General features: G+C 42.9%; 1 protein-coding gene and 1 long non-coding RNA gene across 3 annotated transcripts in view; one reads left to right on the top strand and one right to left on the bottom strand.

The window, feature by feature from the left end:
- Positions 1 to 822: 822 nt before the first annotated feature.
- LOC119932374 overlaps positions 823 to 20,557 on the top strand; it is a 35,869-nt gene continuing 16,134 nt past the window's right edge. Inside the window, exons 1-3 of one of the 2 annotated variants that reach the window (XR_005452309.1) lie at positions 823 to 926; positions 2,113 to 2,250; positions 15,007 to 15,083. This is a non-coding gene — a long non-coding RNA (uncharacterized LOC119932374). Of the gene's footprint in view, positions 927 to 2,112; positions 2,251 to 15,006; positions 15,084 to 20,557 lie in introns of those variants that run through there. The other variant, XR_005452308.1, reaches the window with a different exon arrangement.
- Positions 6,067 to 19,105, bottom strand: CDCA7 (cell division cycle associated 7). The gene is made up of 10 exons (XM_038751505.1): positions 19,072 to 19,105; positions 12,575 to 12,700; positions 11,915 to 12,157; positions 11,196 to 11,432; positions 10,676 to 10,753; positions 9,878 to 10,066; positions 9,481 to 9,618; positions 8,704 to 8,853; positions 7,576 to 7,712; positions 6,067 to 7,418 (listed from the first exon to the last, which is right to left on the bottom strand). Exons 1-10 carry the CDS (start codon positions 19,090 to 19,092, stop codon positions 7,388 to 7,390), a joined length of 1,350 nt encoding a protein of 449 aa, XP_038607433.1. The 5' UTR covers positions 19,093 to 19,105; the 3' UTR covers positions 6,067 to 7,387.

Genomic DNA, 20,557 nt, shown 5'->3' with positions numbered 1-20,557 from the left:
TAGGGCTTTGAAGGGAGGAAGAGAGCTAGCTTGGCGGATGGGCAGAGGGGCGGAGAGAGGGCATTCCAGGCCAGGGGGAGGACGTGGGCCGGGGGTCGACGACGGGACAGGCGAGAACGAGGCACGGTGAGGAGATTAGCGGCAGAGGAGCGGAGGGTGTGGGCTGGGCTGTAGAAGGAGAGAAGGGAGGTGAGGTAGGAGGGGGTGAGGTGATGGACAGCCTTGAAGCCGAGAGTGAGGAGTTTTTGCTTGATGCGTAGGTTGACAGGCAGCCACTGGAGATTTTTGAGGAGAGGAGTAACATGCCCAGAGCGCTTCTGCACAAAGATAATCCGGGCAGCAGAGTGAAGTATAGACTGAAGTGGGGAGAGGCAGGAGGATGGGAGATAAGAGAGGAGGCTGGTGCAGTAATCCAGTCGGGATAGGATGAGAGATTGAACCAGCAAGGTAGTGGTTTGGATGGAGAGGCAAGGGCTGATCTTGGCAATGTTGCGGAGGTGAGACGGGCAGGTTTTGGTGACAGATTGGATGTGTGGGGTGAACGAGAGAGCGGAGTCGAGGATGACACCAAGGTCGCGGGCTTTAGTGACATGCAGTAAGCACTTATCAAATACCATTAAAAAAAATGAAGTCTTAGTCAGACTTCACCTCCTTCCCTGAAGTCAGGTTAGTTGTCACCTATGTTACCGAACGGCTGCCTCTCGGCCTGGTTAGGAGTAGTTCAGTTTCCATTCTGGTGAAAGGGAATGTGCCTGCCCTGCACTGTGCAAAGCCTCTCATTTCGCCCTGTTTCCGTCTCTCGGTTAAGGCCTTCCATTCTGAGGCCTGGCCGCCCTGCCGGGAGCTCTGCGCTTGGTCACAGGCATTCGCCCTCCCTTGTGTTGCCTGGATATCAGGCTTTTTCAAGCCCCAGTCCTGCCTCACAGGTAGGAAGCACATCACAACTCATTAGTAATTTACTGCTACAGTAATTTTTATAATTACTGCCAGGAGGCCTCATTAAATTTGATCTAATGAATAAATATTGTATTTTTCAACGTGATTACCAGAACAGCTTAAGCTGAGTGCCATAAACAATTATTTTCCTCACTACTCAGGATGTCAGTGATTATTGATTTTTATTTTGTAAAGAATTTACTGTAGTAATACCGATCTAAATGACTCTTCAGGGGGAATAAACATCCCCAAAGTCAATTCACAAATAACATGGAGTTGAACTGGGAATTGGGGTAAGTGATGGGGGAGAGGGGTAAGCGGAGAGGAAATATGGCAGATGATTCACAAAGGCTGAAACTCGTATTGGTGACCAGGAAATAGATAGAAAAGAGCCTGAGGCAGCTGAGGTACCCATGACTTCTTTAGCTGTAGCTTGTAAAGCGTGTCAGGACTAAACATTTTGAATGTATCGTTGGTGGCTTAGCAGCAAAGTAGCTGAAAAGCCTTGCAGTACTTACATTTGGGTGTATTTAGCACTTTGTGGAATGGATTTGCTAAATTCTGCTACTCTGGAAACTGCCGGAAGCCAAAAGTGAATAGGAGTTTTGTTAAGGAAAATTGCCACTCTCAGTTTAAAGGTCTTCATTTCCCCCAAGTTGTTCATTTTTTCCCCCAATTACAGGAGGAATCTCATTACATCAAATTCATAGGGGAGAAGGGGAGTCAAAAGCAGTTCCTTTAATGGAATTTTGTTAAAATGTAATTAAGCCCATAAATAGTTTAAAATATCATTAAAATTATCGATGCCTTCCTACGAGCTACATAAAATCCTAGAAACCAGTTCAGACCCAATCAACTCTATTCAATAAATGGCTACCTACTGTCTTCGCGGCAATTCAGCACTTTATTATTTCTAGAGAAAATCTGTCAATTTCAAATCACGAGAGCTTGTATTGCACTTGTCATCAAATAATCATCATTCTACCCCATTTAGTAATCAAAAAATTGAATCAGGAACAAAGAAGAAAGAACCTGCCTTAGTTTTCCTATTTTCACGATGATTTAAGCATTGATAATATTACACGACTCCCTCGTCATCCTCACTTTCAATTTTGGTCTCTTGGGGGCTTTCTACCATCCATCACACTGCTTTTTTCTGTCATTTCCTTTCTGCAGATGACTTCTGATGCAGTTTTGAAATGTCCCTGCTGATACTCCTGAAGTTGAAGGGCAGGAGGGATTTCGATTAGTCAGAACACTGGCCCACACAGTAATTTCTGCTATCAGAACATCCTTGCCGCATTCATATAAAAGGTACCTTCTTGGTGTTTTTTTCCCAGTCCTTCCTCTGCTCTGCAGTAAGTAGTCTGTGGAAGGCACCATGACATTTATTAGGAAAAGTACCTAGAAATATTATGTAACATACTTTTTAAAACTACCGATCTTTTTCAAGGAGGACTCATCGTCAAACAAGAGCAGGAATTACATCTTGTTTCTCTCTTGACGCTGTCTAGGCCGTAAGAATGAATGGCCCTCGATTAAGGCACAACTAACTATGGATGTGACAAAGAAATATAAATTAGGGTCTGCATAAGCGGTCAGAAGCAAGTGCGATACAAACTCACTGACTACATCCAAATATTTGAAGTTCACAATAGCCTCTGATGACTGCATTGAATCTTGGCTTTTTTCATATTAAGAATTTCCCATCTTCTAAGAAAATCATCACCCTAGTTCAGATGACAAGAGCTCTATAGAGGCACCTTAAGTTAAATTAGGACGAATAAATCAGTGAAGTTAGTGTTGAAAATTTGTTATCTAGGTAGAGTAGGCTCACAAACAAAAATTAATGACTTCCTTTCAGAATGGGAGACCCAAGCCCTTGGTAATTGAAAAGGGCATGAAGCAGAGGATGGCCCAAATCTTAAAAAAAAATTCCAACAATGAGCTATGTGAAAGCAGCCTTTTAAAAAATAAGTGAATTAAAGGAGGGAAGAGGGACATTAGGGAAAGCTCCAAAGAACTTGACATTGGCTTGTTTCCAAGGCCTGCCTCTGATTAAGTATTGCTAGGAGTCGCCAGTCCCACATCTTCCCCTTGCTATAGTTAGCAGATAGAATCTAATGCAGTCCTTAATGTCAATAGCCAGAATTTATAAAGTGTCTATCTTCTCCTTCCTGCCCTACTGGGAAAATAACCCCCCAAATCCTGAATAGAATGATTCTTAATGATTGGACTTGGCTATTTACTTCTCCAGTCAGACCCTTATTAGAATACCCTGTCCTCCTTTGTCACTGCACTTTAAAGAAGCAGCGTGGCTCAGTGGAAAGAGCATGGGCTTTGGAGTCAGAGGTCATGGGTTCAAATCCCAACTCAGCCAATTGTCAGCTGTGTGACTTTGGGGAAGGCACTTCAAGTCTCTGGGCCTTCAGTTCCCTCATTTGTAAAATGGGGATGAAGACTATGAGCCCCCCTTGGGACAATCTGATTACCTTGTATCCCCCCAGCACTTAGAACAGTGCTTTGCACATAGTAAGTGCTTAATAAATGCCATTATTATTATTATTATTATTTAAAGAGATCTAACAAAACTGGAGAGATCCATAGGTTATTGACAACCTAAATGAATGTCTTTGCTTCAGGTATAGTATTGAACCAGAGCTTAAATTGATTCGGGTTTAACTCTTTACCCTCTAAGCCTGCAAGGAAATTATTGTGAGAAAGACAGCGCTACTACAATGCTGAGTTGGTGTCCAGTCAAGTAAGACTTGGAGTCTCTGGATCCAAGCCCAATCATTGTTTATTGCACAAGTAATGGGACAGCTTGCATCCACCTTGACTGACTTCAACTAGTTCCATGTTCCAGCTTTTAAGCTGTTTCCCTTGCCCTTGTCATGATGCTGCTTCCTTAGATTCCTCCCCTGAATGTTACTGCTTACTTAGGGGTCATTTGTAGATGACCTGCACCCTTAAGGATGGCCTGTACCCTGGAGGTTCCCTTTATCTTATCCTACTCCTATCTGGCTGTGCCTCTTTATTTTGCCTAGTTGCACCACCTAATTTTGGTTACTTGATCAAAGTTCATCCTCCTAGACTGGCTCAGTTTCTCCTTCATTTTGTCCTCCCTGACAAGCAGTTTCCTCTGCTCCCAATTACCCACTCAAGAACAAACTCCTCATAATATATTGTCAGTTTTCAGCTCAAATTCATAGTAAACTCTGAGGATTGTCCTCCCTGACAAGCAGTTTCCTCTGCTCCCAATTACCCACTCAAGAACAAACTCCTCATAATATATTGTCAGTTTTCAGCTCAAATTCACAGTAAACTCTGAGGACAGGTATCTTTTGCTTTTATTCAATGCACCTAAAAGCCTAGTATAGTGCTCACTGACTGTTCATGAGTTTAAGGATGATGCCAAATACATTGAGTATATAGATTCTCTAAGGAAAGGAATTAACTTTTTTTAATGATATTTAAGGGCTTACTATATGCCAGACTCTTCATTAAGTGCTAATTCCTTAGCCTCGGGAAGAAGGCCTAGGGGGTGGGGACTGTTTTTAAGCATATGAAGTCCAAGGATAGTCTGGACCAGTTCTACCCTATGGACCAAACAAGAGGAAATAGATTTACAGCAAGAAATATTTTAGTAGGGCAAAAGACAGAATTTCTTAGCTATCAGGATTTTTAAATGCTGCAATCATCTCAAGGGCAGGGATCATGTTTACCAACTCTGTACTCTTCTGAGCACTTAGTACCGTACAGTTCTCTGCATTCAGTCAGCATCGGTAAATATGAGTGATTCTAAGAAGTTTTCAACATCATGGACTACTCTATTCTGGAAACACTAACCTTCATTTCACTGACACTGTTCTCTCCTGGTTCTTCTTTTCTTCTCCAGCAGCTCCATCTCAGGTTTTTTCACTAGCTCTTCCTTGGCCTGTCACCCCCTATCTGTGGGTGTCCCTTCAGACTGTTCTGGCTCCTCTTCTTCAAAATCCTTTTAAAATCCCACCTCCTCCAAGAAACCTTTCCAGATTGTCATGTCATCACAAGTCCCAGCCTGTTAAGCTTGTTTATTGGATTCCTATTTTAACTTTTGTACATAGGTAAATTTTTATTCCTGTATTTGTCATTTATTTGCTCAGCTCTTTCACCCTGGTGTGTTTGTTCTGCTCCATGCTTTACCACCTCATTTCCACTAGCACGCCCCCCTCCCAAAATATTAGTTTTGTCTCATTAATAGTGTGTTTCTTGAGGGCTATACTTTAAGCCATTGTACAGTGCCTAGGACTCTGGAGGCGTGGAGTAACCATCGCTGATTATTGGATTCCAGCCCACTTATTTCCCTACCACCTGTCTTTTTTTAAAAATTAGCCCATTCATAATTCATCCCCAAACCAAAACTGCTATTTAATCACTTACTAGTGGTATTAAAAGCAAAAAACAACCTTGCCCCCGCTCTCGCTAATAAAAGTATCTACGCTTGGAAGGACAAGGTTTTTTAAGTGGGGTAAAATTCCCAAACATCTTTTCTTTATCTTGCCTTGTGTTCCACTCAAAGGGTACAACCTAAAATGAAGTGAAGGAGAGATATGGTTCTGTAGAAAAACAATGAGTTTCACTTACTAGAAGAAAATAAAGCAGTTGCATAATAAATGTTAAAGATACAAGCCAGGGCAATGCTTTTTTTTTATTAAAATAAACTTTGTACATAAGAACATTATTGAACAAAAGATCCATTTACAACATTTATCCATGACAGTTTCTGCCCATGTGCATCTTTCAACACTACACAGCAGGAGGAAACTCCACGTGCAGCAAGACACAGTATGCCCTTAGCAGGCATTAATGTTCTGTATTCCAGCATAATTTGATTACTACTAAAAAACAGACAGTTAACCTATTAGTGCCCCAGAGGAAAAGAACAGTAATTTCCTGATCAACCTCACTCATCTCCAAGGCTTTTCCCATTGTGCTGAAGGCCCAACTCTGAAGACCATCTCAGAACACCCTGTACCAGGCCTGAGGTAGGCCTCTCATATGAGGGTAAGCGCTAGTTTCTTAAGCTGGGCAATTAAGCTTGCTCCCCTCCCACCTCCCAACCCACCCCCCCCAACCCCTACCAGGGAGTAAGTGTTATTAAATTTTGCTCTGGCTGCTTTCCACTCCTGGAGGGCATCTCAAAGAGCCCCTACCGAGAACAGCAAGGGGTCTGAGGCGACATGAAGAGCCTGGAAACAGTAGTGCTAGAAGCAAGGCACATGGAGCAGGGAGTGGATGCGCAGCAACCTCCTAGCCCTGACCAGAAGCTAATGCGCACAAGGCATAATGGCCTGGAAAGCCACTTCCTAGCAGGTATAATTAAGCATGGCTGTGTATCTAAGAAAGCAAAACGCCATTTTTTGGGACTATTTTTTATGACTTTTTTGGAAAATACTGGCAATTTTCTCTTTAGAAAATTGCAAGAATTCATTCATTCATTCAATCGCATTTATTGAACATAGAGGGGGAATATTTGAGCATTAAAGTATTTCACTAGAAGTCCAAGGTTAGTCTAGTGGGCAGGCTCTACTCTACCTCTCAGGAAATCCAAAGTTGAGTTCCAATCCCCATCTAATACTGAGCTTCTCATTTCTAGAGAGCCATACAGATGAACGCACTGTTCCCAGGATGCAATTTCTTTGTGTTGATTAGTGTAAACCTAATGTCGTGAAACAGTTCTATTGTTAGCCACAATTCAGACATTCAATTAACAGTATCGTTTTAAAAAAAAATCTCTGAAGTCTTGTTGAATGCCAAGAAGCCACTAAGGCCAGAAGGTGAACAGCCCAAATTCCACCTCCTAACAGAACTTCCAGGAGTGCACCAATTTGTGACATAGTCCTAGGACTGTTGTCCCTTGAAAGCATATCTATCTCTGGTCACAAAGAATCTCTGGCTAAAAATACCAGTATGTAGATGTTCACTTTAGTCCACAAATAAGGTGACTAAAGAGAGGGCCTCTATGGAATTTAGTGCAGTTAGTTTACATTGAGAATACTACCCACAAGCATTTCCTAGTGCTGTACAGAAGTTTTAGTGCTCAATTAACACCGGGGCCAAATGCTAAGTACTTTGGCACCCTAGGACCCAAATTAATGAAGTTCCACAATGTGTCCCAAATACCAATGCATTAAGGTCAAATAAATTTTTATAAAATTTTGGTTTCATATTTCAGGTTTTAGAGAATTAAAGGCACTAACCAAAGGCATTACTGAAAAAAACCTCTGGAGTTTAGATTAATAATACACTTGATTCAATTCATTTTCTCTATGTTGTCCTTCATAAAAAAATACTTAGGATTAAATGCTGAAGTTGTTGAACCTTTAACAGCCCATGATCAGACAAGTTTAACAAGGAAGACAGATCGCAGTAGAAATCAGAATGGTGCCAGCAACGTCCTCCGTCAACTTTAGGCCTCCATTTCAAATTCACGTTTCAGGCTGGATTGGGGGATGGGGGTGCGGAGGCAGAAAAAAAAAAAAAAAGACATTTAATAGAAGGAAATCTTCATTAGATATATAGCACTTTATAAGGATCTAAAATAGGACTGCTAGACAGATACTCAAATTCCAAGTGTGAAAAGGGAAAGAAAGTTACCTCTTCAAGTAAGCATGGACATTTCCAAATCCATGGTACTTAGCCAAATAAACCAGCACCCCTGTGGCACATCGCCCATCACGCTGTCGACAAAAGCTGCAGTTACAGATTCCACGACACGGTGGGCAGTGCCAATTCTGAAGGACAAAAAAAAAAAAAAAATTGAAGTAATCAGACAAAAAAAAAACAACCCTCAAAACTTTCAGTAACTGGTCAGTTCATGCCTCAGTCCCTAAAGAGCCAGGAAAGTTACACGTACGTTATTGAGTCATTACTCCCCTTGTAGACATCATTTCTGAGCAGTAAAAAGTAAACTGGGCCCTTAGAGAAGCATAACAAGTCTTGAAATGAAACCCAAATCTGAATCCAGTACTATTCACAAGAAAGCCATGTACAAAATGTAGTTCAAAAGCAATAGTTTCTACTGCTGTGGTAAGTGGAGGCTCACACAGAACTTTCACTTCTATGGTTTCTCCCCTTCCCTCCCCGATATAGATGGTCTTACCTATGGACCCTAACTAAAGGGAGATTTTAAGGAAGAAAGAGAAAACCAATAAAATGACCCCCAAAATGCTGCGGGTGGAGATATCACTTTCTCTTCCCTCCCAGATTATTTAGGCAGGTAGGTCAGATGGCTTTCTATTCTTCAATCTTGAAAGGTAGGCACCAAACTGAACTGCCCTGTGTTGGTGTCAGACAACCACAGAGTTACCTTTCAAAACTGTAATTGTGATCTCCTCCATGGGCTTCTATAAAATTCTCGAAACCACGTTTCAAACCAGCCAATTAACATCTCAATCTTTGACTAATTTCTACCCCCCGGTCACACCACCAACAGTAGCGCTTTGGGTTTTTGTTTTTTTTTTCATTTTTATCTATGCTACTTTCACCTCTGTGTCATTTCGGGTTTACGTCTGTGACCTTCCCCTTTATCCACTAAATTACAAACTCTTCAAAGCAGGGTAGCATCAGGGCAGCAGTTACCTCAGAAAGTTGCACATGCAGTAAATAACAGGCTCAAGGGTTTAGATAAATTAACCGAAGACAGAGCCACAGCCCTCCTAAACGAATAGCATGTGCTGAAATGGACGCTTTCCAGGACAAGGTAAATCACTTTACAATACTTACTGGGTCCAGTAACGCGGTCCTAACCTCCTCACCATAACGATTACGCAGGCAGGGGCCGCAGAATTGGCCTCGCACCCCAAAGCAATCTGGATTCCTGCAGTTGGTTTTGGTGTCAATTGTTTTCTGACGACACTGATGGCAGGTGGAACCCTAAACGAAGAAGGGGAAAAAAACAAGGAGAGCTCATGCCAAGGCTGTTGGTTTATATATTCACGGTGACATAATGAGTGTAAAACTCTTCAGTGGTGTGCAATCCGGCATATCGGCATGAAGTATGAATGGCAAAGTGAACTGGGACCTCCAGCTTAGGGCTGAAAACAAATTCAGGCAGACAGCGCCATGAACATCATCATCATCAATCGTATTTATTGAGCGCTTACTATGTGCAGAACACTGTACTAAGAGCTTGGGAAGTACAAATTGGCAACATATTGAGACAGTCCCTACCCAACAGTGGGCTCACAGTCTAAAAGGGGGAGACAGAGAACAAAACCAAAAATACTAACAAAATAAAATAAAAACACAGACTAGACTGTTGCTCAAACAATGATTTACCCATCTGACGCCTCCCCCCCCCGCCCACCCCTGACAAAAAAGTCATTTCCACCTACAGGATTACATTTTCTCAGGCTTTAAAGATCAGTATTTCATCTTTTTCTTCTCCTAGAATTCTGGGCATATATTTGGAGAGGCAGAAGTATCAAATCTGAATCCTAGTTTGGCCACTCATGTTCCATCCCCCTCTCTGTGCCACACATTATTCAGAGAAGCCCTTACTAATGATCGATTGTAGATCTTCTCCCGGGAGGAGCCGCAGATGTTATCCAGTTCTTCTTCAGTGATTTCTTCCACTGGACGCACGATGTGAGGAAGGGTCATGGTACCCGGGCGACCCCTTCGAGGTCCTTGATCTTCCTACATGAGAAAGGACACTGAGTAACCATTTTAGTTCTTTAGCTTTATCACTTATATGTACACTCTTGCTATCACATAATGACACGTTTTCTGCAATTTTAACTTGATACACACCCCATTCAAGAAACTTTTAAACAAATGAGAAAAAAAAATTACAGAACAAATGATGTTTTCCTCAAAGTTTCAACCTGAACTGTTTCATATTTAATGCTAGGAAACAAGAGAATTGCGTTGGTTCCTCTAGCATTCTGGAGCTCACCTCCAAGTATCCATCTATTGTCTTCCTCTTTCTCACCAAGCTGTATTTATCTTCAAAGTCCTCTTCTTCTGGTGGAGGAGTTGGGGGGCCCTCAATCAGAGACCTGGATCTGGTGTGAGGACGAGTGCGTCGCTCAGGGTTCCTCCGTAAAGGACCCCTTGGGAATGAACGCCTGGCAATTGGCTTTGACTGTCGAGGGAACACACCAGAACATTATAAACCCTTCTTGTTCTGGAAGGGAAAAATATTTTGAGGGGTTATCTAAAAACAAGACATTGTAGAACCTTTCAGAATTTGAGGCCAGTGCCAAGGCATTCATCTGCAACCCACCAGTCTCTCAAGGGATTCTCCAAGGGAAGCCATTGCTGCTTCCTGCTGATTTGAGAGACACAAAATCCGGCCTCCTGGCAGCAACATATTTCAACCCCCCTATGAGGAGCAATCTGGTGGACCTTGAGAAATTTACCAGGTTACTGCTCAACACTAACCTAAGAAGGAAGATTTCCTACTTAACTCCAATGCACCAGGGTGTGCCCGAATACTCACAAGAAGCACATTGCTACGTTTTCCCAGAGACTGTAAATTCCATGTGGGGCTGTTCATTTTAGCACAGGGCTTGACACACAATAAGTGCTGAATATGGTACAATTAATAAGGAAAATGAACGGGGAGATGGGCAAACAAAAAAGCTCAAGGGCAGAGTAAGTGGATACTTGTTTTACAGCTTTTTGATTATCATCATCAGTAGGAAGCTTCTCCACAGAAAGCACATTAAAATAAAAATGAACTTCTACTTACTGGACTAGCACACGACAGTGATCTTCTCCCAGTGAACAAACCAGGGATGCTTTGTAATTCTGACATTAGTTTTGCAAGCTGAAAATGCAAAAGACAAAAAATGACAAAAAGGCCTAAATAGACTGTCAATCAATGGTATATATTGAGCACTTCCTATGCACAGATTACTGTACCTAACACTTGGAAGAGGACAGTACAGCAGAATTAGCGGACATGTTCCCTGCCTATAATGACCTATATGTGTCTTTTTACAGTTTCAACTGGGCAGATGTCTAAAAGAAACAATAGCAGCTGTCTCTACATTCTTTGATGACCAAGTTGTAGACACTGAATTTACTGCTTCGGTATCATTTCTGATTAACAGATAGTCTTAGTCAATGACCAGAAGATCAAGAAATGCTACAAGACTCTAGAGTTCTCAGGTCTGAGAACACAACTCCCTCCAATTAGCTCCTTGAAGCTTAGAACCCCCCCCCCGAAGAAAAACCAGATGGATGAAGGCAGCTCTGGGCAAACATACCATTGCCTTGTTTTCTTTTATGTTTAAAGCTCTTTTCTCCAAAAAGCTGGATCCTTTCTCATCTTCTGAATCAGAATCAGAGTGTGACACACTAGGCACTGGTGATTTAGGGCGGGATGGTTTATCACTGTTCCTCCCCTTTGTATCTCGACTGGGAAACTTCAGGGCGACTCTCAAAGGAGCTGGATGCTTCATCTGACTCCTTGTCCTCCTTCTTCCGTTATCTGATTTCAGTTTCTGTTTAAAGTTATTTAAAAATTATACTATGGTTTACTACCTTGCTGAGAAGCCAGAGGGCCTAAAAAGATGCAATTTTTGAATAACAAATCCATACAAAAGTAAAAACTTGCAAATGCACACACATTGGCATTAGTAAGCGGCACCGGCTGACAACAAAAACATCTTAGCCAAATGACAAGCATAGCATTTAGGGGGTGAGGCTAGGTCTATGACAATTTATGGTAGGAAACAGGGTCATGCGATGGCCTTACTCTCTAAAAGCCACTCAGGACAACAGACTTTTACTGAATTTTTAAATGAAAAACAGTATTTTCTATTTCACAAATATTTCAAAATCTAAAAAATGAATTTGAACTATTTTTAACAGATTCAACCGTTTGCAGTTCATTTTATAAACCATTAACTGCGCCCTCCTTAAAGAAGGGAGTCGAAAAGCTTCGAAAACTTTTTCATATCAAAGACTTAAATTTGAAACTCACCATTCCATCATGTATCTCACTCTCTGAAAAACCGCAGAAGGATTCATCATCAGAGTCCGTAAGAAAAATATTAGCCAGTTCTTTAGTGATATCTGGCCTGAATTTGGGTTTCTGTAAAATTCCACAATTCCCCATTTTATCTTGGGCCTCACTTTCTGAAAACCCACAGAATGACTCATTATCAGAATCCTCATAAAAAACGTTTGCCAGTTCTTCACTGATATCTGACCTGAATTTGGGTTTCTGTAAAATAAATAAATAACATTGTATATTTTTTTTTTCCTTTTGAAGAACCAATTTTCCATAAAATGTGCAGAGAGCAAATCACATTTACAAGTGCACTACAAGAGAATAGCTTTTGTTACAAAGAAAAATGGTTCAGGGGTTTACAAATGATTTCTGAGTTGTTATGGCAAATCATCAGGCATGTTAGGTTAGGCGACATTTCAAAAGGATAGAATAAGTAGCTAATCTACCTCCAACAATTACTACCTAGAACCACAAGCAAAAAAGTGAAATGAAATTACAGTGTATACTGTATTTTCATAACGGCTGTACAGAAATGTAGGCAAAAAGCAAGCAGTTTTAATCACGCACAAAGCATCTGGGGCATTTTAAGCTTTGTAGATTCAATTCTGTTTATTCTCATACTGCACTTACTGTGTTTGCAAAATTATCAGAAGCAAAACTGTCACAACTATCATCAGAGGATGATGAGGTTTCCATGGAAATCAGTTTCACGTTTCGGAATCTTTTGAAGTTCTTCTTTACAGAAAGATCTCTTTGCTGTAGATGGAGAAGGGTAATAAAATATTGAGTAAGATGTTTACTATAGAGTCTAACTTTTAAACATTCACGACATTTCAGACATCTTCCGGGAGCTAGGTCAACAGCAGGATTAGCTTTCTTTAAAGACAAAAACAAAAACAACAACAACAACAACAAAAAAACCAAACCCCAAACCAACAAACTAAATAGCCCTTAAATGGGCCCATGGCCAAGCCAAACCCATCTTTTTTTCCGCAAAGAAATCCTGGGAGGAAATGATTACATGTCTTAACCATCTATTCATGCGTATGCACACATTAGTATATGCTGAATCGCCCCAGATCCTATGTCCCCACCCACATCCATAAGTCAAAGCCTATAACTTTAACATCATACTGAACACCCAAGGGGTTTCTTGCTAGATTCTAAAAATCACTCCACTTTAGGTTCTTTTAATTTTATGGTATAGTTTATCTGAAAGGAGATACTTGAGAAAGATTTGTGGGGTAGTTTCAAGACTCTCCCACCAACACCAACCTAATTAGCTTGTGCTATAGAAGCTCTGGGCATTGCAGTGTGATGCTAATTTCCCAAACTCCCCAAATGGGCAAGGTCACTACTTCAAATGGCAAACTTCCAAAAAGGGCTTAAGTATTCCAGCAAGTAGTGATGGTGATTTAGGTCAAGTCCCTACAAGATGAATGGCACAGTATAACGAACAAATATTTTAAAGGCAAGAACTCCCCACCCCTCAGAGGGCCTTCTAAGAGAAGGAATGTAAGAATGAAGCCAAATTCCCGATGGTATTTTTTAGCCTACGCAATCTCTAGCCCCTACAGTGTCAGCTGGATAAAGGTCTTCTTACACAGGCGCTAACCTTGTGAATTACTGAAAGCTCCCTTCCTCTAGGAGGCCTTCCCAGACTGAGGACTTCCCTCCCCCATCAATCAATCAATCGTATTTACTGAGCGCTTACTGTGTGCAGAGCACTGTAGTAAGCGCTTCGGAAGTACAAGTTGGCAACATATAGAGACAGTCCCTACCCAACAGTGGGCTTACAGTCTAGAAGTCACCCTGACTTCCTCCCTCCACTCTACCCCCTCCCTGCCCCACAGCACTTGTGCATATGTACACATTTATTATTCTATATTAATGAGGTGTAATATCTATAATTCTGCTTATTTATATTGATGCTATGTCTGTCTAGTCTTGTTTTGTTGTGCCTTCCCACTTCTAGACTTTAAGCCCGTTGTTGGGTAGGGATTGTCTCTATCTGTTGTCGAATTGTACTTTCCAAGCACTTAGTACAGTGCTCTGCATGCAGTAAGTGCTCAATAAATACGATGAATGAATGAATGAACCATGAATAAAACAAATGTGTATGGGAAAGCTTTTGGTTTCCCTGGCTCTGGCCTTTGTCTGCTCTGTGACCTTGGGCAAGCCACTTAACTTCTCTGTGCCTCAGTTACCTCATCTGTAAACTGGGAATTAAGACTGCGAGCCCCATGGGGGTCATGGACTGTGTCCAAACTGATTGGCTTATATCTACCCCAGTACTTAGTGCAGTGCCTGGCATATATGTAGACATATTATTCTATTTATTTTATTAGTGTACATATCTATAATTCTATTTATGTTGATGCTATCGATGCCTGTTTACTTGTTTTGATGTCTGTCTCCCCCCTTCTAGACTGTGAGCCCATTGTTGGGCAGGGACTGTTGCTGAATTGTACTTTCTAAGCGCTTAGTACAGTGCTCTGTACATAGTAAGCACTCAAATACAACTGAATGAATGAACATACCAAGCGATTAATACCACAAAAAATGTATCTTTAGCACTTTGGGAAGTTAACACCAATATTACCTTTCAGCACAGGTCAAGAAATCCATAAGTTTGTATGCACCGCAAATAATTCTTGCCTTTGCACTTAAATATGCTTAACAATTCTTTGGTTTCCATATCATTTTTTCTTTTTAACGGCAGTAGAGATCTTATCAGTAACTGACAAACTAAGGAGTAGTTAAAGCAGACAACTAAATGAGCCTTAAAAGGTGGGAAAGCCTGAAACTTCCGGGCTTTAATTGCGGCTACTCACAGCTGAATTCCTGTAGCCCACTTTACATTTCCACGTGAATGGGGTAGATTGGATGTTCTGCGGGGCAAAAATCAGAATTCTATTTCTAACTCTGTCACTGACACCTGAGGTCTTGAAAGAAGCACTTAACCAATACCAGTGATCTCCATTGAACACCAAACAATGATAGTGGCAATTTAACCTCTCTTTATGCCTATTTCACTTCCCAAACTTTGTGTACACTGATAGATCGAATAACTCCCGTGGTAAAATGTTACACAAAATGAGATATGCTTGAAAACGGTGGAACAGCAAGATTGCTTCTGAATTTCCCTACTGGCCATCCCGGGAGGACATCTTCGGGAAACGGTAAAGGAGACGCAACATTTTTAATCTATTTGTTTTGTAACATTTGAGGGTGTCTTTTTTTTTTACTTTTCCCCACGCCATAACTGACAGCAGCTTCTTCGTTTATCAGAAATCCATCTTCAGATTTCAATAGTTCTTACGTGATTTGAACTCTACCAAGCTTCATGGTATTTTCGACATCAGTGGGCCACCCCAGAAAGTTGCGCTTGTCCCAAGGGGTGCCAGGTTTTTAGATGGAAAGTTAACTACCCAGACTGAGCCCCTGCCTTACCTCCTTCCCCTCCCCACAGCACCTGTATATGTTTGTACATATTTATTACTCTATTTTACTTGTACATATTTACTATTCTATTTATTTTATTTTGTTAATATGTTTTGTTGTCTGTCTCCCTCTTTTAGACTGTGAGCCTGCTGTTGGGTAGGGATGTCTCTATATGTTGCCAACTTGTACTCCCCAAGCGCTTAGTACAGTGCTCTGCACACAGTAAGCGCTCAATACGATTGAATGAATGAATGAACTACAGACTGGCCATCCATATCGATTTTTACTGTCAAAACCCACTGATTGTGTCATCTATCCATCTATCAATATTCCCCAAATCATAGACTGTGAGCCCACTCTTGGGTAGGGACTGTCTCTATATGTTGCCAATTTGTACTTCCCAAGCGCTTAGTACAGTGCTCTGCACATAGTAAGCGCTCAATAAATACGATTGATGATGATGATGATGATGATTTCGGCTTAAATTACACCCAAGCGTACGGGCTATTGGATCAAAGAAATGAATGCGCCTGTCATCTTCTGAACCCCATCACATTTAGAGAAGCAGCGTGGCTCAGTGGAAAGAGCACAGGCTTGGGAGCCAGAGGTCATGGGTTCTAATCCCGGCTCTGCCACATGTCTGCTGTGTGGCCTTGGGCAAGTCACTTAACTTCTCTGAGCCTCAGTTCCCTCATCTGTAAAATGGGGATGAAGACTGTGAGCCCCACATGGGACAACCTGATCACCTTGTATCCCCCCCCCAGTAATAATAATGGCATTTATTAATGGAATAAGACTGTAGGGACTGCCTCTATATGTTGCCAACTTGTACTTCCCAAGCGCTTAGTACGGTGCTTTGCACACAGTAAACTCTCAATAAATACGATTGATGATGATGATGAGCCCCCCGTGGGGCAACCTGATCACCTTGTAACCTCCCCAGCGCTTAGAACTGTGCTTTGCACATAGTAAGCACTTAATAAATGCCATTATTGTTATTATTTGCAGGACCCTTTAGACCAACTGTGACCTGATCTTAAATCGGATGGAAACCTTCCTTGATGCTGCTGGTTAATGGCGATATTTGGCAGCCACCAAAGCCTTTTAATTCGTTTCCCCCTTTCACCCGAATCGACAGGGTTCATTCCAAAGGCGTCACCGCCCCCCTCCTCCTAATATTCTGATTAAACTGGTCGAGAGAGAGGCATAGCAAGGAGTCTCGGGGTGACACCAAGGCGATGGCTTCTTGCACTGCTTCTGCGGCAGCTAATCCGCCCAGCAACCATTTCCTCTCCCCGCCCAGGCCCCTTCCACGTTTCAAAAAAGGGGCCCCCGCCCCCCTGGCTCTGCTAGCCCCACCTCCAAATCGCTCGCCACTTTCGGGCCCTCCTTTCTCATTCATTCATTCATTCAATCGTATTTATTGAGCGCTTACTGTGTGCAGAGCACTGTACTAAGTGCTTGGGAAATACGATACACTTTCTCCCAGAAAGGGGCCTAATGTGGGGGTCACCTCAAGTGGGGCCGGGGGGAGGGAGGAGGGCTGCACCGAGCCCACCTTAGGGGGCTAAAAGTTGACACAACGCGACCAAAAGTTGCAAGATTTCGCAGCTTTTCCGCTCCACGGTTATCTTATCTCACTTGAGGGGCGCGGGCCGCACTGATTCATTCCCACGTGGGAGCCGACTTCACTCTGCAGCAAGTCCTCCTAAAAACTCGTAATTCCCAGCATCAATCAATCAATCGCATTTAGTGAGCGCTTCCTGTGTGCAGAGCACTGTACTAAGCGCTTAGGAAGTACAAGTTGGCAACATATAGAGACAGTCCCTACCCAACAGTGGGCTCACAGTCTAAAAGCAGCCCCTCGAGATCACATTTTGTTCCCTATTTCTTTTCCGATATTCACCAAACTTGAGGCCAGGCTCCCCCCCCACCCCCCACCCCCCCAAAAAAAATCCCGTTTGGGCAGCGGCCACCGGTTGACTTCCTTAGCTAAAGTTACTTCTCGATCCCCTAAACTCCCCCTCATTCACTCATGTTACATGGTGGGCATTTAACGAATGCCCGAAAAGTAGTAGTATTTCCCTTCAAGGCCCTACTGAGAGCTCACCTCCTCCAGGAGGCCTTCCCAGACTGAGCCCCCTCCTTCCTCTCCCCCTCGTCCCCCTCTCCATCCCCCTCATCTTACCTCCTTCCCTTCCCCACAACACCTGTATATATGTTTGTACATATTTATTACTCTATTTTACTTGTACATATCTATTCTATTTATTTTATTTTGTTAGTATGTTTGGTTTTGTTCTGTCTCCCCCTTTTAGACTGTGAGCCCACTGTTGGGTAGGAACTGTCTCTCTGTTGCCAACTTGTACTTCCCAAGCGCTTAGTACAGTGCTCTGCACACAGTAAGCGATCAATAAATACGATTGATTGATAGTAGTACTGTTAGGGTTTACTGAGCGCCTGCAAAGTGCCGGGGACCGTACTGAGCACCGGAAAAGCATGCATTCATTCATTCCCATAGACTCCCCCTCATTCACTCAGTCAACCGTATTTATTGAGCGCTTACTGTGTGCAGAGCACTGTACTAGGCGCTTGGGAAGTACAAGTTGGCAACATAACTCATGGTACATGGTGGGCATTTAACGAATGCCCGAATAGTAGTAATAATAATATTAATGGCATTTATTAAGTGCTTACTATGTGCAAATCACTATTCTAACCGCTGGAGCACGTACTGCTAGGGTTTACTGAGCGCCTGCAAAGTGCCGGGGACCGTACTGAGCACCGGAAAAGCATGCATTCACTCCCTTAAACTCCCCTTCATTCACTCATGGTACATGGTAGGCATTTAATGAAGCCCGAATAGTAGTAGTACTGCTAGGGTTTACTGAGCGCCTGCAAAGTGCCGGGCACTGTACTGAGTACCGGAAAAGCATGCATTCATTCATTCCCCTAAACTCCCCCTCATTCACTCATGGTACATGGTGGGCATTTAACGAATGCCCGAATAGTAGTAGTACTGTTAGGGTTTACTGAGCACCAGAAAAGCATGCATTCATTCATTCCCCTAAACTCCCCCTCACTCACTCATGGTACATGGTGGGCATTTAACGAATGCCCGAATAGTAGCAGTAGTGCTAGGGTTTACTGAGCGCCTGCAAAGTGCCGGGGACCGTAGTGAGCACCAGAAAAGCATTCATTCATTCCCCTAAACTCCCCCTCCTTCACTCATGGTACATGGTGGGCATTTAACGAATGGCCGAATAGCAGTAGTACTGCTAGGATTTACTGAGTGTCTGCAAAGTGTCGGGGACCGTACTGAGCACCAGAAAAGCATTCATTCATTCCCCTAAACTCCCCCTCCTCCACTCATGGTACATGGTGGGCATTTAACGAATGCCCGAATAGTAGCAGTACTGCTAGGGTTTACTGAGCGCCTGCAAAGTGCCAGGGACCGTACTGAGTACCAGAAAAGCATGCATTCAGTCATTCATACTTATTGGGAGCTTACTGTGTGCAAAGCACTGTACTAAGCGCCCGGGAAGTCCAAGTTGGCAACATGTAGAGCCGGTCCCTACCCACCAGCGGGCTCACAATCTAGAAGGGGGGCAGACAGACAATAAAACGTATAAAAGAAATAAAAATTAGAAGAAACTCTCCTGCCCTTTGTAACCCCCACTCACCGGCTCGCCGAAGGGGCCCATGCTGGCGACAGGGCCGTCCAAGAAGTGCTTTAAAAAGGGAAAGGCGCCCGGGCCCGGCCTTTCCCGCGTTGGCGGCCAGGTCCTGCACGGTGTCACCCCCGGGCCCAAGGTTTCCCGCCCGGTGTGCTCGGAAAAAAGGCCTTGAAAACGGCCCGAGGGTGGTTGAAGCAGTAGGAGGTGGCCTGAGCCGTCCTTCTCCAAAAAGGCGCGATTTCTTTTTTTCCCCCAATTCAGCCTCTCTACACCGCTGCGAGGTCCTGGGCGAATGGCGCGAAAACGGTTCATGTTGCCACCAAGTTGCCAGGCGATTTGCATAAAGAGGCAGGAAGAGGGAGCGGGGGGCCATGGGAATCAATCAATCAATCAATCAATCGTATTTATTGAGCGCTTGCTATGTGCAGAGCACTGTATTAAGCGCTTGGGAAGTCCAAATTGGAATGATAGCATTTATCAATCCATCAATCAATCAATCATCATCATCATCAATCGTATTTATTGAGCGCTTCTTTTAGACTGTGAGCCCACTGTTGGGTAGGGACTGTCTCTATATGTTGCCAATTTGTACTTCCCAAGCGCTTAGTACAGTGCTCTGCACATAGTACTTCCCCGACTGAGCCCCTTCCTTCCTCTCCATCCCCCCCATCTTACCTCCTTCCCTTCCCCACAGCATCTGTATATAGGTATATATGTTTGTACATATTTTTTACTCTATTTTATTTGTACATATCTATTCTATTTATTTTATTTTGTTAGTATGTTTGGTTTTGTTCTCTGTCTCCCCCTTCTAGACTGTGAGCCCACTGTTGGGTAGGGACTGTCTCTATATGTTGCCAATTTGTACTTCCCAAGCGCTTAGTACAGTGCTCTGCACATAGTAAGCACTCAATAAATACGATTGATGATGATGATGATGATGATAGTAAGCGCTCAATAAATACGATTGATGATGATGTGTGCAGAGCCCTGTATGAGAAGCAGCATGGCTCAACGGAAAGGGCACGGGCTCTGGAGTCAGAGGTCATGGGTTCAGATCCCAGTTCTGCCAATTGTCAGCTGTGTGACTTTGGGCAAGTCACTTAACTTGTCTGGGCCTTAGTTCCCCCATCTGTAAAATGGGGATTAAGATTGTGAGCCCCCCGTGGGACAGCCTGATCACCTTGTAACCTCCCCAGCGCTTAGAACAGTGCTGTGCACATAGTAAGTGCTTAATAAATGCCATTACTAAGCGCTTGGGAAGTACAAGTTGGCAACATATAGAGACAGTCCCTACCCAACAGTGGGCTCACAGTCTAAAAGTCTAAAGTACAGTCTAAAATACAATCGTATTTAATAATAATAATGATAGTAATGATGGCATTTGTTAAGCGCTTACTATGTGCAAAGCACTTTTCTAAGCACTGGGGGGGGATACAGTGTGATCAAGTTGTCCCACCTGGGCCTCACAGTCTTAATCCCCATTTTTACA

Source organism: Tachyglossus aculeatus, chromosome 9, assembly GCF_015852505.1.
Source record: "Tachyglossus aculeatus isolate mTacAcu1 chromosome 9, mTacAcu1.pri, whole genome shotgun sequence".
NCBI lineage: Eukaryota > Metazoa > Chordata > Mammalia > Monotremata > Tachyglossidae > Tachyglossus > Tachyglossus aculeatus.
Note: the sequence above shows the minus strand (reverse complement) of the source record. Positions and strands in the feature narration are given on the sequence as shown.